General features: G+C 37.6%; 1 protein-coding gene across 1 annotated transcript in view; it reads left to right on the plus strand.

Annotated features, from left to right (window-relative positions):
• PCCA (propionyl-CoA carboxylase subunit alpha) overlaps positions 1–26,848 on the plus strand; it is a 326,677-nt gene that overhangs the window by 135,218 nt on the left and 164,611 nt on the right. Inside the window, exons 14-16 of the mRNA XM_070751229.1 lie at positions 856–930; positions 13,225–13,293; positions 19,881–19,956. Coding sequence (XP_070607330.1) covers positions 856–930; positions 13,225–13,293; positions 19,881–19,956 — 220 coding nt within the window. The remainder of the gene's footprint in view (positions 1–855; positions 931–13,224; positions 13,294–19,880; positions 19,957–26,848) is intronic.

Below are 26,848 nucleotides of genomic sequence, written 5' to 3' on the forward strand. Positions count from 1 at the left end.
TTATCCCAGGCATGTTTAAATTCAGTTACTGTGGATTTATCTACCACGTCTGCTGGAAGTTTGTTCCAAGGATCTACTACTCTTTCAGTAAAATAATATTTTCTCATGTTGCTTTTGATCTTTCCCCCAACTAACTTCACTTTTCACTAAGTAACTTCACTAAGTTAACTTTTATAAACTGTGCCATTGGGATTTGAAAGCAAAAGTTGAGGAAGTTGTTTTCTATTTTAAAGTCACTGTTAGAATAATTTGTTCAGTTCTCTTTATATTGGATAAAACATGTTGTTTTATGTTTTCCCCCCCATTTACTCTTTTCTTCTGTTCAGATACAACTTATATGACTGAAAATTTGAATACAATAATACATTCAAATTTTATCCACATGTTTGGATCACACAGTGCAAATTGCATTTATACTGGGATGCATACCCTAAATATAACTGTTATTAATTTATACAGGGTACGATCCTGAAAACTTGAGTCTTGTATACAGTTCCAGAAGTACTTGTATATGAAGTAATACCCTGCGTGTGTGTGTGTTTGCGCGCCCGCTTGCACGAGAATGTGGTGAACGTGTGCTCTTAGCTTGCCCTCTGGTATTGTGCTTTCTTTTAGAAAGGTTGCCCTTGCTTTAATAAAGGCACAGCAGGAAGTTTTTAGCTTTAACAAATCTTCCATGACTTGAATGGAAGAAGCAGTTTCATAACCCTACTAAAATAAGTCACTTTGAGAACAAAATATAGTTGGTCCATATTTAAAGTGGAGGAAATGCTTAGTTTCCCAGTGGCTTAACCTTGCTTCCTGTGCTTTGTCTTACAAAGTTAATACCACTCTGTGTTTTGAATTTTATTTCAGGACCCTTACAAATCTTTTGGTCTGCCCTCTGTTGGCAGATTGTCTCAATACGAAGAGCCCCTGCATGTCCCAAATGTAAGTCATTCTGATATTTTATTTCTTATTTTCAAAGCATGAAGAATTCATAGATTTTTGTAGTGTTTTGCAGAGTTCAGGACTTCTTAAGGCTAGTTGTCCTAACCTATTTATATAAACCAAGGAAGAATGTAGTTAGTTATATTAATTAGTGGTAATTAGAAATGAATTGTACTCTACCCAAAACAAACACAACGAAACCCCCAAACACCATATATCTTGGGATGTACACATCTAAATAAACTCAACCATTCTACATAGTTATTCTTTAAGACGTTGGACTAGCCATGACATAATTCTGGTTTTTATAATGGAATGCTTCTATTTCTTTGGATTTGAAGCTTTTGGAAAGACGAAAGGCAATTTTCTATACATAGTGAAAAGTGCTTTATTATACTGTACAAAGTGGGTTTTTTTTAGTTCTTTTTAAATGGTTGTTACACAAAAGGCAAGTACATTTCTATTCTTCAAGGTAGCCAAAATATTGGATGCATAAGCATGGAATGGTGTTGGCTTTGTAAAATGACAAGAGGGATACTACTGTAAACACAATTATTTGCCATTATTAGTTACATGGGGGAAATGTTATACTCCTGAATTTTAAATTTGGTAAAACTGAATATGGGATTTAGTTGATTTCTAAAATTATTTTTGCCTGTATGATTCCTATAGAAGTTTGAACCTTTGGGCGGAAGGGGAGGGAGCTTTAAGAATCAAGCTGTGTTTAAAAGCAGAAATATGTCTAATATTTCTAGGTTTAGTAAATTCTAAATGATATTAAAGGAAAGATTTAAACACACCAGACACATACACACACACTACAGAATGTGTCTTAATCAGGTTTAATGAAAACCAAATGAACTAAGGAAGAATTTCCAGTAATTACTCTGGGGGTGGGTTGAAGTTTTACACCATGGTGTAATAGCTAACAGCCTGTCAAATATTTTGCCCTTGCAAGTTTTTGCAATTTGCAAATATTCTGAACACGAGACCTGTTGAAAGTACAAGTGATAATGGACAAACTCTACCTCCTATGGTCTTTGTCCCACCAAATCTTTCTTCAATTAATGCTGCAGCAGGAGTTTTATGTAATAACATTTGCACTTATGAGCCATCCAGAGAAAGAAAAAAACAATTAAAATGCCTTAAATGTTCTGCTTACTGCTGTTACTTGCTTGTGTGAATGTTGCATGTCAGCTAAATGGATCACAAAATAGATAAAGTGATTGGGTGCAAGAGAGTGCATGCTAAGCTTTGTCTATCATTATTGCTGGGAGCAATCAAATTGATGCCAGCAGGACAGTAGATGCGTTGACAGCTGTAATTATGTATCTCCATGGTGATCACTTTTGGCCTGTCATGGAGGCCTGCAAGTCCCCTCCTTTGCAAGCATTTAATCAGATTGGGCTGTCACTTGTCAGGTAGACGTGGTGGGTTGGGAGCTGTGCTTAGGGGAGAGGTGAATTGAAAATGAAGGGTGGGCGATGCCTGATAGATTCATATGCTCCGTAATGATACTGGGGGAAGAAATTTTAATTATGTTGGACACCTAAGAGTAATGATTTTTGAGGATTTCATATGAAGTGCCTGGGCCTTTTGGTGTACTCTCACCACTGTGTTAAAATAGCACTTTTTTTTGGTGCAAATTATGTTGCTTTATTTTGTTTTTCTTTTTATAAGCAGCAGGGCACATTTGAAATTAAGAGAATATTCTGTCAGTTGTAAGGGTCCTATAAATTTATGGAAATAATACAGTAAAACATTTCTTTGCATTTCCCTTATAATAATTAATCATTTCTTCTATTTCCAAAATTGATTGCAATAGAAACATAGAAACATAGAAGACTGATGGCAGAAAAAGACCTCATGGTCCATCTAGTCTGCCCTTATACTATTTCCTGTATTTTATCTTACAATGGATATATGTTTATCCCAGGCATGTTTAAATTCAGTTACTGTGGATTTACCAACCACGTCTGCTGGAAGTTTGTTCCAAGGATCTACTACTCTTTCAGTAAAATAATATTTTCTCATGTTGCCTTTGATCTTTCCCCCAACTAACTTCAGATTGTGTCCCCTTGTTCTTGTGTTCACTTTCCTATTAAAAACACTTCCCTCCTGAACCCTATTTAACCCTTCAACATACTTAAATGTTTCCATCGTGTCCCCCCTTTTCCTTCTGTCCTCCAGACTATACAGATTGAGTTCATTGACTGCAATAGAACTATTTGCCAAAAACGAAAGGTATAGTCAGATAGATCTAGTGATTAAAGTATTAGGCTAGAAACCAAGAAACTATGAGTTCTAATCCTGCCTTAGTCAAAAAAGCCATTCACACGGTCTCAGCTCAACCCACTCACAGAGTTGTGGGAAAAATAGATAGGAAGAAGGAATGTTAGGTATGTTTGCCACCTTGAGTCCTTGATAAAAAAAATGGCGCACTATAAAAAAACTGTTGTAAGGATTATCCTTCTGAGTTCCATTCTGTTGTGATTCAGCCTGAGGCTGCTCAGGGACCAGCTGTGTCTCTGCTGGCTCCATGCCCGGAGGAGGATGACAGCGCAGAGGAGGGGGCTGAACAGTCGGACGGGGGAGAGGAGAGTCAGGAATGGGATGGAGAACAGCATGAGAGCCCCGGGGGGGGGGGGGGGGGCTCTCCCCAACCAGTAGCTTGGAGTCATTAGGTGATGACGCACAAGCTGTCATTGACATGAGACAGAGACGTTCAGACCAACGAAAGGAGCAGTTAAAGAAATATTTTCACCATTGAATTAGAAACAGCTGGGTTTGGGTGTGGTCCTCATCAGCAGGGTTTAAAAGGCAGGCAAGGCCTTGAAGCCATGTGGAGTGTTATCAATTGGAGTTGCGGTGACCTGTTTTGATTCTCAGCGTCTGTGATCTTGGCTTGTGGCCTCGCAGTCTGGAAGACTCGTGGGAGGCGTCTGTTTGCTATCTACAGCCTCATCTTGGCAGCAAGAATCTGGTATTGCTTCATGGACTATTCCCTTCGTGTATATATTTGAAGTTCCAGCGTTTTTCCTGTTTGTAAGGAAATTTTCTGTTACCTGTGTTTTCCTTGAATTATATAAACTGCCGTTGCCTTTTACCAGTGTGTCTGGCTTCTCTTTTTGGGTTGGTATTGGCTTCTGGAGTGACCCAGACAGAACACATTCCAAGTGGGGAAAAAGACACTGGATTCATGGAAGTTGCTTGGAAGGAAGGTTTAATTTGTGGACACAGGAGCACATGGCATGAGGTCCTGAACAGAAAAGGTGGATCACGTGCTTCCTGATGTTGGTAAAGAGAAAAGAAAGTTGCTGAGAGTCCCTGAGTTTTTATAACCCTTTTTGGGCCGTACCTCAGAGTTTCCTGTTCCTGTATAAGAAATGCACTCTGATTGGTAGTCAGACTCTCAGGGCCCATGCAGTGGCAACTCTATAGGCTGTATTTTTGAGTTCAGGTTTGGCTGGCCCTTGCTGGATGATGGTGGAATGAAAAGGCTTTGGGGAATTTATTTATTTATTGGATTTGTATGCCGCCCCTCTCCGTGGACTCGGGGCGGCTAACAACAGTGACAAAAACAGAATGTAAAAATCCAATACTACAACAGCTAAAAACCCTTGTTATAAAACCCAATCATACATACAAACATACCATGCATAAATTGTAGAAGCCTAGGGGGAAAGATTATCTTAGTTGATGGCAGAGGTGGGTTTTGAGGAACTTACGAAAGGCAAGGAGGGTGGGGGCTATTTTAATCTCTGGGGGGAGTTGGTTCCAGAGGGCCGGGGCCGCCACAGAGAAGGCTCTTCCCCTGGGCCCCACCAACCGATATTGTTTAGTTGACGGGACCTGGAGAAGGCCCACTCTGTGGGATCTAACTGGTCACTGGGATTTGTGCGGCAGAAGGCGGTCCCTGAGATAATCTGGCCCGGTGCCATGAAGGGCTTTATAGGTCATAACCAACTTTGAATTGTGACCGGAAACGGATCGGCAACCAATGCAGACTGCGGAGTGTTGGTGTAACATGGGCATATTTAGGGAAGCCCATGATTGCTCTCACAGCTGCATTCTGCACGATCTGAAGTTTCCGAACACTTTTCAAAGGTAGCCCCATGTAGAGAGCGTTACAGTAGTTGAGAATTCCTAATATAGCTCTGTCTGAAGGAGGTAAATCTTTGTTATGTAGAATATGTGGTTGTCTCCTCCAGAGCTCCAGCCCAATATCTACATTGCTAGGACCTCTTCTTTCCAGAAGTCGGAGCCTTGTTTGTGTTTTTCTTGCTGTCTGTTCTGGGTCATAAGGTGACCCCTTTCACGGTGGGGCGGTGGCTGAGGCCTGTAACACCAAGGCCTATGAACTTCAGTTGCCTTCTATGCCTAGGGACATCACAGCCCACTCAACTAGGAGTGCAGCCACTGTTGCGGCCTGGGTCTCCCAGGCATCTGTGGCAGAGATCTGTCAGATGGCAACCTGGTCATCCCTGTCTCCTTTTATCCGGCTCTATTGCCCCGATGTTTTTGCCTCATTGGAGGCTGCCTTTGGCAGGAAGGTCCTCCAATAGGTTTTGGTGGAGACAGAGGTCCAGGACCAGACCATTTCATGCCCTTAAGACTGCCAGACTGCTTTGGTATGTCCCACCCTGGACTCCCCCATCAATCAGAGCATGGAGAATGGACTGGTTCTTACCTGATAAACTGTTCTCATGCGGATCAACGGGGGAGTCCAATCCCACCCAGTTTGTGGTCTGGTGGCTAGCCGGGTGGTGGTGGCAGTTGGGTTTTTGTTTTGCTGTAGTTGTTACGGTTCAAGAGTTATATTAAGTATGAGTGCAGTTCTACTCCCTTCAACCTCATGGCCAACTGGAGACTGTGACCAGGGAGGCGTGTCTTCAGTTATTCAATACACTAGAGCTAGAAGACTAGTGGTGACCCATCCTGAATTCCCCCGTCGATCTGCATGAGAATTGACATATCAGGTAAAAACCAATGTCCAGTTCAAAACCAACCTTGCTGACAACTTTGTTGTCCAAAAGGTAGAGGGAGAACTAGAGGGACAGTCATACTGGACTTAATCCTTACAAAGAAGAATGGCAGAAGGATTTGAAACTGCAGGAACATTGGGTGAGAGTGACCAATTCAACATAACGCAAACACAAACAATTGAACACAACGACACAAATCCTTAGATTTTAAAAGAGCTGATTTTGATAAACACAGAGAAAACTTGAGAACGATTCCTTGGATGAAAGTCCCAAAGGGAAAAGCAACTCAAGAAGCTTGGGTAACTCTGAAAAAAAACACGATTATATAAGCCCAGAACAGCACAATACCTATGAGAAAGAAAGAAAAAAATCCAAGAAGAAACCAGCATGGCTGCACAAAGACTTCACTGACAAATTGAATGAATAAAGGACAAATACAAAAAAAATGGAAAGAAGGACATATCACTAATGCAGAATATCAGCAGATAGCCCGAATCTGTAAAGAAAATGTCAGGAAAGCAAAGGCCCAGAATGAACAAAGACTTGCAACGAAAAACAAAGATAATAAAAAAGTTTCTTCCAAACACATAAATAACAAGAAAAAAAAATCAAGGAAACAGTTGGCCCACTAAAGAAAGAAGACAGCAAAGAAGTAACAGGCAGCACAGAGAAAGCCGAACTGCTTATTCTTTCAAACATATTCTTCATGCAAAAAGAAACAGCAGCCAACTAACCAGAAATACAACTGCAAAAACCAGATTGGAAACAACAGTTCAATGAATGAATGAATGAATGAATGAATGAATGAATGAATGAATGAATGAATGAATGTGAGAGATCACCTATCTGAACTTGACAAATACAAATCACCAGGACCAGATGGATTACATCCCAGAGTCCTAAAGAAGCTGGTATATATCATCTGAGAACCACTGCATCACATCTTTTTTTTTAAAAAAAATAAAATTCTGGAACACAGGGGAACTACCTGATAACTGGAAAAGACCTGATGTGATCCCCATCTTTAAAAAAAGGGAAAAGAAAGAAAGAAAGAAAGAAAGAAAGAAAGAAAGAAAGAAAGAAAAGAAGACCCAGGAAACTACAGATGAATCTGCCTAACATCAATAACTGAGAAAATACTGGAAAAGACAATTTTAAAAAGAAAACAGATCTGCCAACACTTAGAAACAAGTCAAGTAAAAACCCATAGCCAACATGGATTGGTTAAGAACAAATCATGCCAAACCAATCTCATTTCATTCTTCAGCACAGTAACTAAATTAGTAAACCAGCGAATTACTGTGGACATAATATACTTCAGCAAAGCATTTAACAAAGTAGACCACAACCTATTTCTTTGCAAGCTACCAAAAAAAGAAAAAAAAAAGGGATGGACAGTTTCACCACCAGATGGATTCACAACTGGCTCTAAGCTGGCAGGAATAGCTAACACCCTAGAGGACAGGCTCAAGATCCAGATGGATCTTGACAGATTTGAACACTGGGCCCTATCTAATAAAATGAAATTCAATGCAGAGAAAAGTCAAATCCTATACTTAGGTAGGAAAACCAAAAATATACATAATTATTATAAATTGGCGCAACAAATTAAAATGGAGAAGTGGAAAAGTGGAAAAATCTATAACACTTATTGGTAGGAAGAGTACCAATGACAAATTCCTTGTATGTCCAATCACACTTGGCCAATAAAGAATTCTATTCTGTTCTTGTTCTGTTCTGTTCTGTTCTACTCTACTCTCCTCTACTCTACTCTACTCTACTCTATGAGTAGCCACCATATCCTGACAAGATTCAATGGCTAGCAGACAAAAACAGGAGCCAGGAAAAAGGAAAATATATCAAATATATATATACAGTGGTACATTGTGATACGAACCCCTCATGATACGAACCCCTTGTGATACGACCCTGGGGTTCGGAAATTTTTTGCCTCTTCTTACGAACTTTTTTTGGCTTACGAACCCACCGCAGATTGCAAAATGGCGCCCCGCTGGGCGCCGCCGCCCGGCTGTCACCTTTTAAAACTGCCGGGGGGCTTCTCGGCGTTCTCCCGAATGCCAAACCCGGAAGTTCAGGTTCGGGTTACGGAGACCGCCGAGAAGTGCCTGGCTGTTTCAGAAGGTTACAGCTGGGCGCCGCCACTCGGTGGAGCACCGTTTTTGCAATCAGCGGTGGCGTTTTCGGCCGATCTGGAGGCTGGAAAGGAGGTGGTGAATCCCAATAGGGAATTCCATGGGCGGACCTTTGACGTCACGAAGACGTCCGACCGGCCATTTTGCGATTTTTTTCCCTTTTTGCACGGATTACAGTAATCGCTTTTACATTGTTTCCTATGGGAAACAATGTTTTGTCTTACGAACTTTTCGCCTTATGAACCTACTTCCAGAACCAATTAAGTTCGTAAGACGAGGTAATACTGTACTGTTAAAGCTATTTCATATAGCATTGTCCTAGATATCTAGTTTCCTATTTATAGAGGGAAATTATCTGTGTTTCACTATTTTCCTGGAAATTAGGATTAAGATAAAATATGTTCACTCAAGATTATACAGCATCACATTAAAAATTGACCATAACTTTTCTTTAAAATTTTAAATTTTGATTCTCTTTGTCGGTTTATTTCCATGTGTTCTGCAACCAAGCAAGAACCACTAGTCTCAGGAAACATTAATAACATTATCAACTTCCTATTTTTAAGATGTAGAGATTAATACAGGAAGCCTTTAAGAAGAAGACTGTACCATAAAGTTCACTAGGGTTTTTGGAAAAATAAAACTATTTAGTAAATACAAACCCTCTTTTACCTATTTTACCTATGCAACACCACTGTTTTACTATTTGTTACAGTAAATAAGTTGCAGTATCCTACGTGATCCATATGAAATCTTAAATAGACTGTAATGTACTCAAGAACATTAAATGTGCTTTTTCCAAAAGGCAATTAATTGGACTTGGTTTTTTTCTTTGAAAGCATTTTGCTTCTCATCCAAGAAGCTTCAATGACCTGAAGAATCTCCAATTTCAGAAGTTTTCACTTACCTTGCAATTTAATATTTGGCAATTTTTATATTGCCACAGCCCTGCTATGTTAGCTTGTAAATAATAGTGCATGTTTGAAACATCAGAGGCATAACTAATACAAATGATTGCTGCCTCTTTGTTGCATAATATCAAATGACCTAAGTGCTAAAGCCCACTGCAACAATATCGCCCAAAAGGCTTCTAGAGTTGTTAACCTGATTCTACGTAGCTTCTGCTCTGGCAATCTCACACTACTCACAAGAGCCTACAAAACTTTTGCCAGACCCATCCTTGAATACAGCTCATCTGTTTGGAACCCATACCACATCTTGGACATCAACACCCTTGAAAACGTCCAAAGATATTTCACCAGAAGAGCCCTTCACTCGTCCACTCGAAACAGAATACCCTACGAAAATAGACTAACAATCCTGGGTCTAGAAAGCTTAGAACTACGGCGCCTAAAACACGATTTAAGTATTGCCCACAAGATCATATGCTGCAACGTCCTACTGGTCAATGACTACTTCAGCTTCAACTGCAACAACACAAGAGCACGCAACAGATTCAAACTTAATATTAACCGCTCCAAACTTGACTGTAAAAAATATGACTTTAACAATCGAGTTGTCGAAGTGTGGAACTCATTACCAGACTCAATAGTGTCAACCCCTACCCCCAACATTTCTCCCTTAGACTTTCCACAATTGACCTCTCCAGGTTCCTAAGAGGTCAGTAAGGGGCGTACATAAGTGCACAAGTCTGCCTTTCGTACCCTGTCCAATTGTCTTTCCTTTATCTCATATATCATATATATTTTCTTCCTTTCATAGATCTTCTCCTCTATTTTTACATATTATCTTTATATATATTACTTCATGTCCATTCTCTTCCATATGTATTGTGTATTGGACAAATGAATAAATGAATGAATGAATGAATGAATGAATGAATAAATAAATAAATAAATAACAAATCTTGTTTCTTGAGGAAATATATTCCCTTCTGTTTGGGTTACTCTGGCTTCCTTTTTAACTCTTTAGATTAGAATTTTTGAAGATATATGTTTATAATGGGAAATTACTTTGTTCCCTTCCTTGTTTTGTTCTTAAAATTTTAACTTTTAGGTACCGTATATATTTTGTAGTTATGCAGAATTTTGAAAGTCAGTTTCCTTTTGAACCTCAATAGTTGTGTGTGTGCATATTTTCCCTTCTCCTGTGGAATGAGGATAGCAAAAATCATTGTTTTGATGACTGGGCATTTCCAAGGCATCTTGTTTGTTTTCTAAAGAAGGTACTCGACAGTTGCTGTTTGAATTAAGAAGCCTGCATTAGTAAATGTGTAATTATAAAGCACAATTCATCTTTTTTTCCCCCCATCATGAAAGAATGTGATGCAGTTTTCATAGAGTAAAGCCTATTAGGACATGTCATTTGGATAATAAAGTCATCAGTGTGACCTCATGTGGATATTGTAGACAAGAGGTTCTACATCTGGTCCCTTGATAATTGCCTAAATTAAAATCTAAAAGCCTAACAGCCCTTGGGTTGACCTCTTTCTGCCTTGTTGCAGACAGATGAACTGCTGTTTTATTACAAAAAATTCTTTTCCCCAGGTGAAGATTGAAGGGAGTTTTTAAGCGGTTTCTTTCCCAAACCCAAACGCAACATTTTGGGTTATACCTCTTTCAGCTCATCAGGTTTAGTTTCTCTTCTCAAAATTGTCAGAGAATAATAAATGATCTTACTTTTAAAAGAAAAGTCTATTTGTTTCAGTTAATTTAATTAATTTGACTTCTATGCTGCCCAATCCCAGTGTGAGTCAGGGCGGCTTACAACAGTAAATAGTACATATAATAAACAAAGTCAAATATTAGCAAAAGAACAGCAAAACCCATAATAAATCCTAACGAACTATTCAATCAAGCCCATATACATATAGAATCAATTACAGATTGGACATAATAAGATGTTATATTCACAGTCCCCAGGCTTGCCGGCAAAGCCAGGTCTTCACAGCCTTTTGGAAGAACGGAAGGGGTGGAGCAGTATGTACATTAAGGGGTAGTTGGTTCCCATAAGGTTGGGGCAGCCACAGAGAAGGCTCTCCCTCGCGGGCCCATCAACCTGCATTGTTTAGTTGATCGGACTTGGAGGAGGCCAACTCCGTGTGATCTAATTGGCAGCCAGTGCAGTGCACGGAGCATTGGTGTTATATGGATGTATCTAGGAACACCCATAACAGCTCATGTGGCTACGTTTTGGACTATCTGTAGTCTCTGAACACTCTTTAAGGGTAGCTCCATGGCGAGTGCAATTTTAAAACATTTAAAGTAAACATGCATTACAAATTTCAAAAACATCAAGGACTTATTCTGGAATTAGTTATTTAATATTTATTTATGATTTGATTTGATTTGATTTGTATGCCGCCCCTCTCCGAAGACTCGGGGCGGCTAACAACAATATAAAAAGACAATGTAAACAAATCTAATATTAAAAAATAATCTAAAAAACCCCAATTTAAAGAACCACTCATACATACAAGCATACCATGTCTAAAATCCAAAAAGTCTAGGGGGAAGGGAAATTTCAATTCCCCCATGCCTGACAATTAAATTAATATTTATTTTTAATGTGCTGCCTGGTAAAAAGTAAATAGATTAAAATTATATTAATAACACTAAGTTTTGTTGGTTAATTAACAGTTATCAGTTTTTCCCCCAAACATTTCAGTATTTACTGAATTGCTTTAGTCTTGTATGTGTGTGTGTGTGTGTATGTGTGCTTGCACATACATGCCTTCATATGTTGATGTATTTATCTTCCTAATCCAGTCCATAAAACTTTAAAAAAATATGTTTAAAACAGTAAACTTGCAGAAACAAAACTGCAAAAAACTCTGAACGTTTACTAGAATGGCATATTTGAGAAAAACACAGGTTTCAGATGAGAATGAAACAGAATAGGAAATGGTTGCATTTATGAAAGTTAGAAACCAAGAATTAATAGAAGCTAGGGGAAGGTTTGGTAGGGAAGGTTTGCCTATTTGCTGATGACTCTAAAGTGTGCAATAGGGTTGATATTCCTGGAGGGGTCTGTAATATGGTAAATGATTTAGCTTTACTAGATAAATGGTCAAAGCAATGGAAACTGCAGTTTAATTTTTCCAAATGTAAAATAATGCACTTGGGGAAAAGGAATCCTCAATCTGAGTATTGCATTGGCAGTTCTGTGTTAGCAAAAGCTTCAGAAGAGAAGGATTTAGGGGTAGTGATTTCTGACAGTCTCAAAATGGGTGAGCAGTGTGGTGGGGCGGTAGGAAAAGCAAGTAGGATGCTTGGCTGCATAGCTAGAGGTATAACAAGCAGGAAGAGGGAGATTGTGATCCCCTTATATAGAGCGCTGGTGAGACCATATTTGGAGTACTGTGTTCAGTTCTGGAGACCTCACCTACAAAAAGATATTGACAAAATTGAACGGGTCCAAAGACGGGCTACAAGAATGGTGGAAGGTCTTAAGCATAAAACGTATCAGGAAAGACTTAATGAACTCAATCTGTATAGTCTGGAGGACAGAAGGAAAAGGGGGGACATGATCGAAACATTTAAATATGTTAAAGGGTTAAATAAGGTTCAGGAGGGAAGTGTTTTTAATAGGAAAGTGAACACAAGAACAAGGGGACACAATCTGAAGTTAGTTGGGGGAAAGATCAAAGGCAACATGAGAAAATATTATTTTACTGAAAGAGTAGTAGATCCTTGGAACAAACTTCCAGCAGACGTGGTTGGTAAATCCACAGTAACTGAATTTAAACATGCCTGTGATAAACATATATCCATTGTAAGATAAAATACAGGAAATAGTATAAGGGCAGACTAGATGGACCATGAGGTCTTTTTCTGCCGTCAGTCTTCTGTGTTTCTATGTTTCTAGCTTATCAGCTTTAAAGTTTCTTTTTGGTATAGTAAAATCCTGGGTGTCGTAAGATATACATGATATTATTACAGAATACACATACTTTTTGTACAAAACGTTGGTAAAATCAATAACTGCAAACATGTTTTATGGCAATAATGAATTCCCATGGGGAGAATTTAAGACTTAAATATGAAAGTACAGAGATAAGCTTTGTGGAAACTTTATCTATGGTCCATTGCAATAAATGCAACATTCAAAGAAAAGAGGTCACGCTTATTACTATTAATAATGACTAACCCAAACCTCCTCCTATTATAAAAGAAGTTTATCTCAATTTGTTCTAGGTTCGTGTTGACAGTGGCATACAGCAAGGAAGTGAAATCAGTATTTATTATGATCCCATGATTTCAAAAGTAAGTTATTTTTTATCTATTGAAATACACATGCCATTTTTGAAAATGTATGCATATTGAAAAGTATAATTTCCTCATAAGGTAAAGTAAAGGTTCCCCTCGCACATACGTGCTAGTCATTCCTGAATCTAGGGGGCGATGCTCATCTCTGTTTCTAAGCCGAAGAGCCAGTGCTGTCTGATGACGATTCCATGGTCATGTGGCCGGCATGACTAAATGCCGAAGGCGCACGGAACGCTGTTATCTTCTCACCAAATAGGTCTCTATTATTTACATGCTTTCAAACTGCTAGGATGGCTGGAGCAAGTAACGGGAGCTCACTCTGTTACGCGGCCCTAGGGATTCGAACCGCTGAACTGCTGACCTTTGTGATCAACAAGTTTGAGTGTCTTAGCACTGAGCCACTGCACCCCCAATTTCCTAATAAGAAAGCTAAAAGAGAGTCCTTCTTTTGATAAAATCTTTGCTATAGTGATCCATTGAAAGTATATAATTATTTCATAGCTCTTGAAATTGTTTTGTATGGTAACAAGATACAATTTCAAAAGAATATGTGTGTCGTTTATTTATTATTTATTTATTTATTAAATTTGTATGCCGCCCCTCTCTGCAGACTCGGGGCAGCTCACAACAGCAACAGAAAACAATATATAATACAACTTCAATAATTAGAAAGCTAATATGATATATTATGATATAACATTGTTTCAGGAATGTCATTATTTAAGAAATAGTTTTATTTTGGAATACAGAAATCCTATGTTCGTGTTTAAAATAGCCTTCTGAAAAGATGAGAGTTAAAATTAAGCAATGCATCAGTGTTTTGTAAGCATAAATCTTTTTGTTTTAGTTTTCAGCTCTAGTAAGGACAATGAGATAACTGTCTTTTAGACTTTTTAAGTCAAAGTATAAACAGGTCTTCACTAGCTCCCTTTCTTTATGTCTTCGCCCAAGACACAATTAAACCTGTACATTTCTAATAAACTATTAATTCCTATTTATCTAAATTGGGACATGATGATAAAAAAGGTTCTGAAAAGTCATAATATTGAATCATGATTGTTTTCATATCTAGTTTGTTTTATAATAATAATTGAAGCTTCCTGCCTTGTAAGAGCACTAGGTAGAGCTTTCCATTCTTAATGGAAAGGTGCAAAAACGAATTCTTATTCTGATAAATTATCTCGAGGTCTGGCATCCTGAGCTTCAATGTTTAACCTGAAGATGCTTAAAATATAGTAGGATGAACTAATACTTGTAGTGTAGACTCTCACAAAACCCATGACTTCTAGTTTATCTTAAAAAGATTAAAATCTGTTTTGCTTTTGTTAATGACTATATACTGGAAACAACTTTCATTTCTTATTAACATTGGCGTATTAAGCCTGTTCCTCTAATTATGTCTGAAATTGGATGTTTCAACATTAATTAATTGGACAAGGTTTGGTTATCATAAGAAGTAGGTAATTTGAAACAGAAGGAAAATGTTCTGATTAGTTTTTCATAGTTTGACTGATGACTACTCTGTTACAAAGAAAAGGAAGCCAGCTATATCAGGCCCTAGGCCCATTGTAGTCCCACAAGTTGTTTCGCACAGCAACCAAATTAGAATAGAGTGGTCTCAGACAAGAGGTAGAGGTGTACTTCTTCTCACTATTTCCCCTCTACCATTAGTATTTGGAAGCATATTATCTAAACCAGGAGTGATATTGCACCTTCAGTAGTAAAAATCCTTGCTATATCTGATGTCCACAAATGTATCCTTGCTCTTTTTAAAGCCATTCCAAATTATTGGCTATCACAAGATTTTTGTAATGAATTTCACAGGTTTGTTTATTATTACCACTAGCACAACCATTAGCTTGTCCACATGTTTCAATTGGTTTGAATGATTAGTATGTAAGCTATTAAGTTGTCTTAGTTTTAATGATGATTTTAGAAATTACGCTATTTTTTTCCCCTTCACTTCTTTTTATTATTGTTGTTAATTGTAATTTTTATACTGCTGTAAACCGCCCTGAGTCCTTTGGGATTGGGTGGCATAGAAGTCTAATCAATCAATCAATCAATCAATCAATCAATCAATCAGTCAATCAATTCAATTGATATGGCTGTACATCTCACCAAGCAGGCTCTGGATGACTAACACAGCGCAAAATAATAATAATAATAATAATAATAATAATAATAATAATAATAATAATAAAAAACAATAATAATAATTTATTAGATTTGTATGCCGCCCCTCTCCGAAGACTCGGGGCGGCTCACAACAATAATAAAAACAATATTATAGTAGAACAAATCTAATATTAAAAAAGCATATAAAACCCTATCATATTTAAAAAAACAAACAACACATTCATACCAAACATAAAACAAAATATAAAAAAGCCTGGGGGAAAGGTGTCTCAACTCCCCCATGCCTGGTGGTATAAGTGTAGTTTACGAAAGACAGGGAGGGTGGGGGCAGTTCTAATCTCGGGGGGGAGTTGATTCCAGAGGGCCAGGGCCGCCACAGAGAAGGCTCTTCCCCTGAGGCCTGCCAAACAACATTGTTTAGTCGACGGGACCTGGAGAAGGCCAACTCTGTGGGACCTTATCGGTCGCTGGGATTCATATGGTAGCAGGCGGTTCCGGAGGCTACCGCCTTCCACCCTATATAAAAACCTTCAGTGGCGATAAAATCCAGGTTAATATATCAGGTAGATCCATCCTAAGATAAAATACAAAAATAGTATAAGGGCAGACTAGATGGATCATGAGGTCTTTTTCTGCCGTCAGTCTTCTATGTTTCTATATACTGTGTATGAAAGTTCAATATTTCCTTCCAGCTAGTTTAACTGAATGATTCTTGGTTCTTATATTGTGAGGGAGGAAGAAAAGTTCTCTATCCACTTTCAATTCCTTGCATGATTTTATATGCTTCAAATGCTTGCTTCCCTTTTGTTCTTTTCCTAAGCTAAGTGGTGTCGCCTTTTCTAGCCTTTTCTCACAGGATAAGAGTTTTCTAATTATTTTGGCTACTCTTTCCTGGAACTTTTTTCATTATATGTATTACATCATTGTGTTATATCATTTTTCAGATGTGGCAAGCAGAACTGTGCATCATATTCCAAGCACAGACATAGCGTAACTTCATGGAAGGTCATCACATTGTAGGCAGTTTCATTTCCATCCCTTCTCTAATAATCAATAACATCAGATCTGGCTTTTAGACAGCTACTGAAAACTGAGTGACCGTCTCAGTGGAGTTTGACACTTTAATTCCAGTGACATTTGCCTAATTAGTGACATAGATCATTAGAGTAAATGTGAAATTGTCTTGCCTCACTGTGCATCCATTTATACTTAAGTTCATGTTCAACATTTTTCTAGCTTCAAAAGAGCCTTCAGTATATTGTCATGATCACTTTTCGTTTCATATCCTTAATTACTTGGTATTATTTCCAGTCTAACCAGCTTGTTGGCCACTCTTCAGTTAATATCTTGTATGAATAACTTAAAAAATACTGGTTCCAGTATAGGTCCTTAACGTCCTTGCCTGCATTGAAAATATTGATTATTTATTTGTGTTTTATGATTTCTAATTATTTCATGCACACTAACTAGAATAGACCCCTTGTTGTACGCTACCGAGTGTAAATTATCTGAAGAACCCTTCCTGAGAAACTTTGTGAAAGGCCCTTTGAAAACCCAGAATACTGTATGGACAGGACACTTACATTCATACACCTGTTGACCCTCTCAAGAAAGAATGTAAAAGGTGACAAGGCAAGATTTGCCTTTGCAAAATCCAAGTTGCTTCTCCTTCATCTGTATTGTTATGCTATTACCCCAAAACTTATATTCAGAGAAGAGGCATTAAATATGTTCTTCACGGTATTCCACACTACCACTTATTACTGCAATTTGGTTTGATTGTTCCAATTCAGGCCCTGAAAAGGTCGGTACACATTTAGGTATTTGCTTTGTATAATTTGTAGTGAAAACATATGTAAAGAATTCATTCAGGTTTCCCTTAATGTTTCCTACCATTTGCTCTTTAAATTCTTCTTACTGCCAGAGTTAATTTTCCTCTTTTTTCTTGTTGTAATAGACTTTCTACTTTCCAGCAGAAAACTTTACAGAAGTTTATTCTGTAACGTAAAACTGTAATAGAAGATTTCCCAGAGAGTTATGTTGGTCTTTTCTTTAGTATGGTTGAAACTTCTTTGGATTGTAGAATACATTTCAGCTGAACCTCATTACCTTATATTTCAGTTGTCCTCTAGCCATTATAATTCAAAGCACCACTGTCTTTTGTTTTTGGTTTCTTTTATTTTCAGAAGTTTTACCATTTGTATTCAAATGTGTTTTCACTTACCTAGTTAACAATTTAACTAAGCCACTCCAAGTCTCCGGAGAGGGGTGGCATACAAATGTAAATAATAATAATAATAATAATAATAATAATAATAATAATAATAATAATAATAATAATAATAATAATACTACAGTGTTCCCTCGCTTTCCGCAGGGGATGCGTTCCGAGACCGCCCGCGAAAGTTGAATTTCCGCGAAGTAGAGATGCGGAAGTAAATACATTATTTTTGGCTATGAACAGTATCCCAAGCCTTCCCTTAACACTTTAAACCCCTAAAATGAAATTTTCCATTCCCTTAGCAACCATTCAGATTATTACTCACCATGTTTATTTATTAAAGTTTATTAAAAAAATATTTATTAAAGGCAGACTAAAGTTTGGCGATGACATATGACATCATCGGGTGGAAAAACCGTGGTATAGGGAAAAAACCCGCAAAGTATTTTTTAATTAATATTTTTGAAAAACCGTGGTATAGACTTTCCGTGAAGTTCGAACCCGCAAAAATTGAGGGAACACTGTAATAATAATAATAATTTCCATTACATACTAAAGCTAGGTATAACACCATTGTGATTGGGATTCTTTATTGCTTTTACAATAACGAGTCCTCGGAGAGGGGCGGCATACGAATCTAATAAATAATAATAATAAAATAATAACTTGCAGTAGTGCACAATCACCAGTTCAGATTTAATTTAAAATTGCAACTTATTTGGTTGTTTCCAAGATTAATTATTGTAAGGCACAGAATTTGATATTTGCTAATTTTATTATTATTGTTATACTCAAGTTACATGTATTGAAGACATCTGCAATTGAGCAGCAAATTATCAATTTCTTTGGAAGTCTTGAAAAGTAATCTCTCAGGAGAAGAAAATAGAACTAGCTAAACTTTTGACCTGACAAGAAATTAGTGGAAACAATATAATAAAGTGGGGGAAATCCTGATAAATTTCCAGTTGAATGGAACTTACTTACTTACTTACTTACTTACTTACTTACTTACTTACTTACTTACTTACTTACTACTAATTGCACTTATATGCCACCCCTCTCCTCTAGATATAGCTTATTGTTAGGAGTATATAATAAATAATATAATATTTCTACATTTCTTCTATCATTTTATATGACCTGTATTATAATACAGGGCAGACCTTCCTGGGTGTACAATCTACAAATTAGAATGTTTTCTCACAGTGGATGTTTACTTACAATATTATCCAGGAAGCCACAGAAAGAATTACCATTGATAATTCCCCACCTTGATTTGGATTTATAAAAAAAATAGACAAGCATCTAATAATAAACATTCTAAGATTGATATTTTAGACACTACAGCAGATAAATGAGTACCGATAGAAAAGAATATTTGCAGCTCGGAGTTGAACTTTGGGGTTCTTGGTGCTCTCTGAGTTTAGTGGTTTTCTTGCAGATATTTCATAGTATATAAAAATGAGACGAAACCTCACTCCCTTCTAGCACTGATGATGTTACCTGGCTTGATAATGAAATGTCTACAAGAAAACCAAGTTCAGAAAGCACCTGTATGTTCTGATCCTTTTCAAAAGTGGTTCACATTTTTTTAAAAAATGTTTTAATTTTCGATATGATATTCCCAGTGTTTATTGGTAGAATGGGATCATTGGGTGCACCCTAATTTTATTTTAAGCACACACACAAATTTTAAAAAATCCTTTCTCTTCCAGCCTCAGCTTAACAGCATCAGTATCATTGTTAGTCCATTTTATTTTTTGCTGTCCAACTACAAACTGCTCTACCCTCAATAAAGTTGGAATTGGTTTTTTTTACTGTTTTATGATAGGAGTGGTCAAAAATCATGTAACTATCGATTGTATAGATGCCAGCTTGTCAAAGGTTAATAAATGATCTCATAAAATTACCAGATGTAGGAGTCTGCTTGGATTGCACCCTGCCAATGCTTAGGAAAAAATCTGGAAACATATCTATAACTTACGTTTTGGATATCAGATTCCTAATTTAGAATAAGATTTATGGACACAGTATGCAGTGAGGGCTGTATGTTGTCATGCCTTCATACTAAACAAAACTCTGACTTAACAGAAATCATAAAGGTTGAAGATTGAACGTGTTCTGAAACATAATAATATTAAAAAGGAATTGTGAAATAGGCAGCATGTTTGAGATGAAAAATATTTTGGTTGCTATAGAGTTTAATTTTTAATGTGTGTTTTAGCTGATCACCTATGGATCCAATAGAAACGAAGCTTTGGAAAGAATGGAAGAAGCCTTGGATAATTATGTCATAAGAGGTAAATTACAAATATAATTTTTCTAGGTATCATGGGTTATTTAATTAATTAATTTATTTATTTATTGGATTTGTATGCTGCCCCTCTCCAGAGACTCGGGGCGGCTAACAGCAACAATAAAACAGTGTACAATAGTAATTTGGTATTAGAAATCATTAAAAACCCATTAATGTAAAAACCAAACATACATACATATATACCATGCATAGAATTGCAAAGGCCTAGGGGGAAAGAGGATCTCAATTCTCCCATGCCTGGCGGCAGAGGTGGGTTTTAAGTTGTTTACGAAAGGCAAGGACGGTGGGGGCAGTTCTAATCTCTGGGGGGAGTTGGTTCCAGAGGGCCGGGGCCGCCACAGAGAAGGCTCTTCCCCTGGGTCCCGCCAGGCGACATTGCTTAGTTGACGGGACCCGGAGAAGATCCACTCTGTGGGACCTAACTGGTCACTGGGATTCGTGCAGCAGAAGGCGGTCCCTGAGGTAATCTGGTCTGGTGCCATGAATTGTCTTAAAGCTTTTAGTTTAGATCTATTTTAACAGAGTTTAATCAAACTTTTAAATGTTTGTTATATGCTACTTCTATGGGTTCTAATGTTTTATAATATTATATGATATGTATTATCATTCTGGTCAATGTCTTCCTTCCTTCCTTCCAAAATGGAACAATTTGGTAGCAGAATGCAAACTTATTTAAATGAAGCATTAATCTCATTGCATCTCATTACATCTGCAGTAACACAATTAGTTGTTCAGATATTTTCGATGTAAGGATAATTGAGTCTAGTAAGCTTGAAATATTTTTCTCAAATAAAGCATTATTTAAAATATACAGTGTTCCCTCGCTTTTTGCGGGGGATGCGTTCCGAGACCGCCCGCGAAAGTTGAATTTCCGCGAAGTAGAGATGCGGAAGTAAATACACTATTTTTGGCTATGAACAGTATCACAAGCCTTCCCTTAACACTTTAAACCCCTAAATTGCAATTTTCCATTCCCTTAGCAACCATTCAGATTATTACTCACCATGTTTATTTATTAAAGTTTATTAAAAAAAATATTTATTAAAGGCAGACAAAAGTTTGGCGATGACATATAATGTCATCGGGTGGGAAAAACCGTGGTATAGGGAAAAAACCCGCAAAATATTTTTTAATTAATATTTTTGAAAAACCGTGGTATAGACTTTCCGCGAAGTTCGAACCCGCGAAAATCGAGGGAACACTGTACACGCAGAAGCAGTAAGTAATATCTGCAGGTACTTAATCAAGCCTGCATAATTTCACCTTTGCTTATAATGATAGTGTTATTAAGAATGATAAAAAACACATTTCATTCTTCCCACTGATTCTTTTTATGGACAGTTATTATTATTTGAGTACCAGTAGGTAAAGATTTGATGTGATAATATTTTAGAAACAGAATTCCAGTGGAGCTGTTTCATTTTTTTTTCATCTCCCCAAATAAGTTGTCTGCTTTTAACTTTACTTTTTTCCCCATTAGAGATAACTGTGCAATTCCAACACTGCTGGATTTCAAGGTTTTGACATCTTTCTTCCTAACCCCCATTGCTGAACTCCGATAAATCAGTGCATTAAAAGAAAGAAATGTAGAAAGCTTTCCCTCCTACTTTCCCCTGCTTATCTGACCTTTATTTCCAAGAAAAAGAAGTCTAGTGACTTGAGAGCTTTAGCACATGTTTTCTTCTTTAAAAAAAATCCAGCTGCTGAAAAAATCTTGAAAGTATATGAAATAATGGGGTTTTAAAAAAAAATGATGTTATTTTATTTGTAGTCCTTATTTGGTAATTGTACATAGCTAATTTTTCTTCGGAATCACCAGTAATATAGAGGAGTTTTAATTTGGCCATTTCTTTCTAGCTGTTCAGGTCCACATCTGAAAAAGGTGTAGCATTGGCAAATGATTGCAAAAGCTGAAATATAATGGAGCACAATATAAAATGCAGCTTCCCTTACACATTTAGATAATACTTATAGAGTTTGGGCATGTTTAAAGGACTCCACAGTTGTATATTCATATTAAGTTCTAATAACTCCACCCCGTGAAGTAGCCTATTAGTGCTTGATGTTAATATGAATGAGGGGGGGGGGCGCGTTTGCCCAGGTTCGCCTGGTGCACCAGTTGCGGCCCTATTTGGATCGGGAGTCACTGCTCACAGTCACTCATGCCCTCATCACCTCAAGGTTCGACTACTGTAACGCTCTCTACATGGGGCTACCTTTGAAAACTGTTCGGAAACTTCAGATCGTGCAGAATGCAGCTGTGAGAGCAATCATGGGCTTCCCTAAATATACCCATGTCACACCAACACTCCGCAGTCTGCATTGGTTGCCGATCACTTTCCGGTCACAATTCAAAGTGTTGGTTATGACCTATAAAGCCCTTCATGGCACCGGGCCACGTTATCTCCGGGACCGCCTTCTGCCACACGAATCCCAGTGACCAGTTAGGTCCCACAGAGTGGGCCTTCTCCGGGTCCCGTCAACTAAACAATGTCGGTTGGCAGGGCCCAGGGGAAGAGCCTTCTCTGTGGTGGCCCCGGCCCTCTGGAACCAACTCCCCCCCAGAGATTAGAATAGCCCCCACCCTTCTTGCCTTTCGCAAGCTTCTTAAAACCCACCTCTGTCGTCAGGCATGGGGGAATTAAGATATTCTTTCCCCCTAGGCTTCCACAATTTATGTATGGTACGTTCGTATGTATGATTGGTTTTAAAATAAGGGTTTTTAGCTTCTTTAGTATTGGATTGTCGCATGTTGTTTTTACCACTGTTGTTAGCCGCCCCGAGTCTACGGAAAGGGGCGGCATACAAATCCAATAAAATGAAATAAAATGAAACCCCTAGCTGTTTATTACTTGCAGAATTCTTATTTTAGGAAATGTTCAATATTTGGGTTCAGAGTTTTAGCCTGAAAATTATCTTGTGTATAATATAAATGGGCTCGTTAGGAATGAATATATATACAGGTACCTCAACTTACAAACATTTCTTTAGTGATTGATGTTGCAATGACACTGAAAAAAGTGACTTTTTCATCCATTGCTTAGCAATGGAAATTTTCACCTCCGCTGTCATAAATTGAAGAGCACCTGTACTTACTTACATGTTTACATACTAACCATCTTCCAAGACTGAGCCGTTATATAGGTATTATTATTATTATTATTATCATCATCATCATCATCATCATCATCATCATCATCATCATCACCACCAGCACCACCAGCACCACCACCACCATCATAGAAACATAGAAACATAGAAGACTGACGGCAGAAAAAGACCTCATGGTCCATCTAGTCTGCCCTTATACTATTTTCTGTATTTTATCTTACAATGGATATATGTTTATCCCAGGCATGTTTAAATTCAGTTACTGTGGATTAACCAACCACGTCTGCTGGAAGTTTGTTCCAAGGATCTACTACTCTTTCAGTAAAATAATATTTTCTCATGTTGCCTTTGATCATTCCCCCAACTAACTTCAGATTGTGTCCCCCTTCTTCGTGTGTTCACTTTCCTATTAAAAACACTTCCCTCCTGGACCTTATTTAACCCTTTGACATATTTAAATGTTTCGATCATGTCCCCCCTTTTCCTTCTGTCCTCCAGACTATACAGATTGAGTTCATTAAGTCTTTCCTGATATGTTTTATGCTTAAGACCTTCCACCATTCTTGTAGCCCGTCTTTGGACCCGTTCAATCATCATAGATACTTCTAATTTTTTACCTTTTTATATTTCAAAATCTGTGTAAGTTGTAACAATTAATATTATGAAATACAGTATATTATTAAATGACTACCTTGTCCAGGTGCCATCATTTCTTCTTGCTATGTGACCAGCCCATTTCCATTTTAATTCTGTTACTCTCTTGATGGCATCCTCTCATTGATGTGCAGTCTTTCTGTTTAGTCTTGTAATGCCGAACATGTATCTTTCCACAAATCTTTATGCCACTTGTAGCTTTTGTATTGATTGTGAGATTAGTGTTACAGACATATGTTAGAGCACATAGCACAGACTGATCAAAAACTTTTCAGGCATAGTGGGATGTTGTTCTTGAAAATTATGCTTGGCTTGCCAAAGCCTCCAACCACATTTAACAAGCTGTTCCATTAATGGTCTACCTGATGATAGGTGGACCAAGGCAGTCATAGAATGGATTCCACTTGATTAAAAGCATCCACAAAAGAAATCTAAAAGAAGATGGAGTTATGACATCAGCACTTGCAAAAGAAAGCTCAAGACTGTATTGGTTGGAAACATGTGAAAGAGGTCTCCATCCTGCAGTGGATAGACAATGGTTAAAATGATGAATGATGGCATTATTAAATAAATTATTATAATAATATTGTTTTGAAAAAAATATAATCTATAAGGGTTGTGAAGTTCTATTTCTTTTTTATATATCTTTTTATATATACTTAAACTAAAATAAAACTATTTTAAAAAGAAAAAAGAAAAGCTGAGATTAAGTAATAAATATTTCTCAGGGAGGAGATAACTTTAACACCAATAACCAACATGTATAAAAAAAAACACTTGGTCCCTTGATTTGCAGAGACAGGGCTGTAAATGTTCTTTTCTTACATATTTTCATAGAGAAGATTCCATTTGGAATTCATTCCTAAGCTTTATATAGGGTTTTATAGAGTTCATCTTACAGAAAAAGCCTGTTTCTTTGGTATTTATAAAATCACATGAGCCCTTGATAACTATTGCCAGATGTTACACCACTGGAACAGTATTACTATCCTTAAGTTGAAGTGATAGATCTGATCACTGCAGCAATTGTTGCTACTTCCATTCCTGATCTTGGATCACATCTGCTGGAGGGTCTGGAATTCCGAATGAAAAATTTCCAACGATCTACAAACATCCTTCTTGTTACCCAACCAATTCTCAGTAATACGTACCAATCATCTTATTATCATATTGTTTATAAATGGGTTTATATATCAGATGTACAGTACATGGTAAGCAACCTGAATCCAAAGCAACAAGCAAACCAGCCATTAGATCCTTAAAGAAAAGACAGACTAAGAAGTTTATTTAAAATTTCTATTTCCACAATAAATATACTGAAAACTCCTGGTGGCCTAGAAATTCAATAAACAGCAAGTATCACTCGTTGCCTGTTGTGAAAAATTGTCATCCCTCCTTTTCTCGTTATTTCAGTTGTCAGAAGAAAAAAGTATAGAATGCAGCTTTGGGCATAGATTAATTAATATAATTGGAGTCTATTAAAAAACTAACTACTTGTAACAAGGAATAATGTTTTTATTTTAGTTAGAACTGTTTTTTACAAGGCTCAAGCTTGAACATTAATTCCGAAAAATCCCCAATTGGGGGAAAAGCCTTAACCCTTAATCAGAATTAATGGCATAGGAATTATTATACATATGTAATAATGCTTAGCAGTAGTATCAGTCTTCCTGCTTAATCCTAAACCTGATACAATTTAATTTGTAGGGAGTTTGCATGTAATCCATGCAAATAAATGAATGATAAATCATTTCATCATCATAGAACCTATTAGAAATAATGGACTTAAATTTTGTATATCTTGATCATTGTCATAAGCAGTGTTCCTTCTAATTTTTTTGGGGGGTGGGCGGAAAAGTATAGTGTCTGAGCGGCAGTCCCTTTGGGACTGGGCGGCACAGAAATAATAAATAAACAAACAAACAAACAAACAAACAAATAAAAAACCCACCGTTTTGCCTCAGAGAATTTCAAAATAAAATACTGTACTGTGTGTCTATAACAGTGAGCTCATAATAGGGCAACTCTATCAATATCAAAATGCCACTTAAATAGTTGAGCTAGTTTCAAACTAGATTTTGATTTTCTTTCTCTCTTCTTTACTCCCATTCTTTTTCTTTCTCTTTTCCTTCCTCTCTTTTTTCTATCTGTTTCTCTCTCTTCCTCTCTTCCTCTCTCTCTCCTTCCCTCTCACTCTTTCCCTCTGGGCTTCTGGGCAGGTTTGGAAAACTCTGAGTTGATTATGATTTTTAAGTGAGCGATTGCTCACTGCTCAGCTTAGAGGGAACTATGGTCATAAGTACATGAAGTTGAGATGGATAGGGACTTTTACTCTCCTGGAATAAAAAGGCAAATGAATAAAAAGGCAAAAGAGTCTTAACTCTTGAAAGAGCATATTTATTCTATGCTCATGTTTTCTCGATATGATTTGCTCTTAGGGAGTTAGATTTGGTGAGCATGAGGAGATGGACCTTTTCAGGAAGGGTGCTGGATTTATGGAACATTCTCCATGGTGGGTCAAGTCCATCCCATTTCAGAAATCCCTCAAGACTTCTTAATTTTAGTACAGTGATACCTCATCTTACAAACGCCTCATCATACAAACTTTTTGAGATTTAAGGGTTTAAGATTTTTTTGCCTCTTCTTACAAACTATTTTCACCTTACAAACCCACCACCGCTGCTGGGATGCCCCGCCTCCAGACTTCTGAAGCACCCATTTTTGCGCTGCTGGGATCCCCCTGCTGGGATCCCCCTGCAGCATCATAAAAACACAGAAGTCCGGAGGTGGGGTTTCCCAGCGAGGGGAGCCTCAGTGAAATCGCAGCATCGCAAAAACACAGAGGTCCGGAGGTGGGGTTTCGAGGACTTCGGTGTTTTTGCGATGCTGCGATTTCACTGATGCTCCCTTCACTGGGAAAACCCACCTCCGGACTTCCGTTGCCAGCGAAGCAAAAACGATTTTGTGATGCTGGGATTCTCCTGCTGGGGTTTCCTTGCAGCATCACAAAAACACAGAAGTCCGGAGGTGGGGTTTCCCATGGAGGGGAGGCTCATAGGAATCCCAGCAGCACAAAAACGGGGGCTTCGGCTGGCAAAAGGGGTGAGTTT

This window comes from Erythrolamprus reginae, chromosome 4 (genome assembly GCF_031021105.1).
Source record: "Erythrolamprus reginae isolate rEryReg1 chromosome 4, rEryReg1.hap1, whole genome shotgun sequence".
NCBI lineage: Eukaryota > Metazoa > Chordata > Lepidosauria > Squamata > Dipsadidae > Erythrolamprus > Erythrolamprus reginae.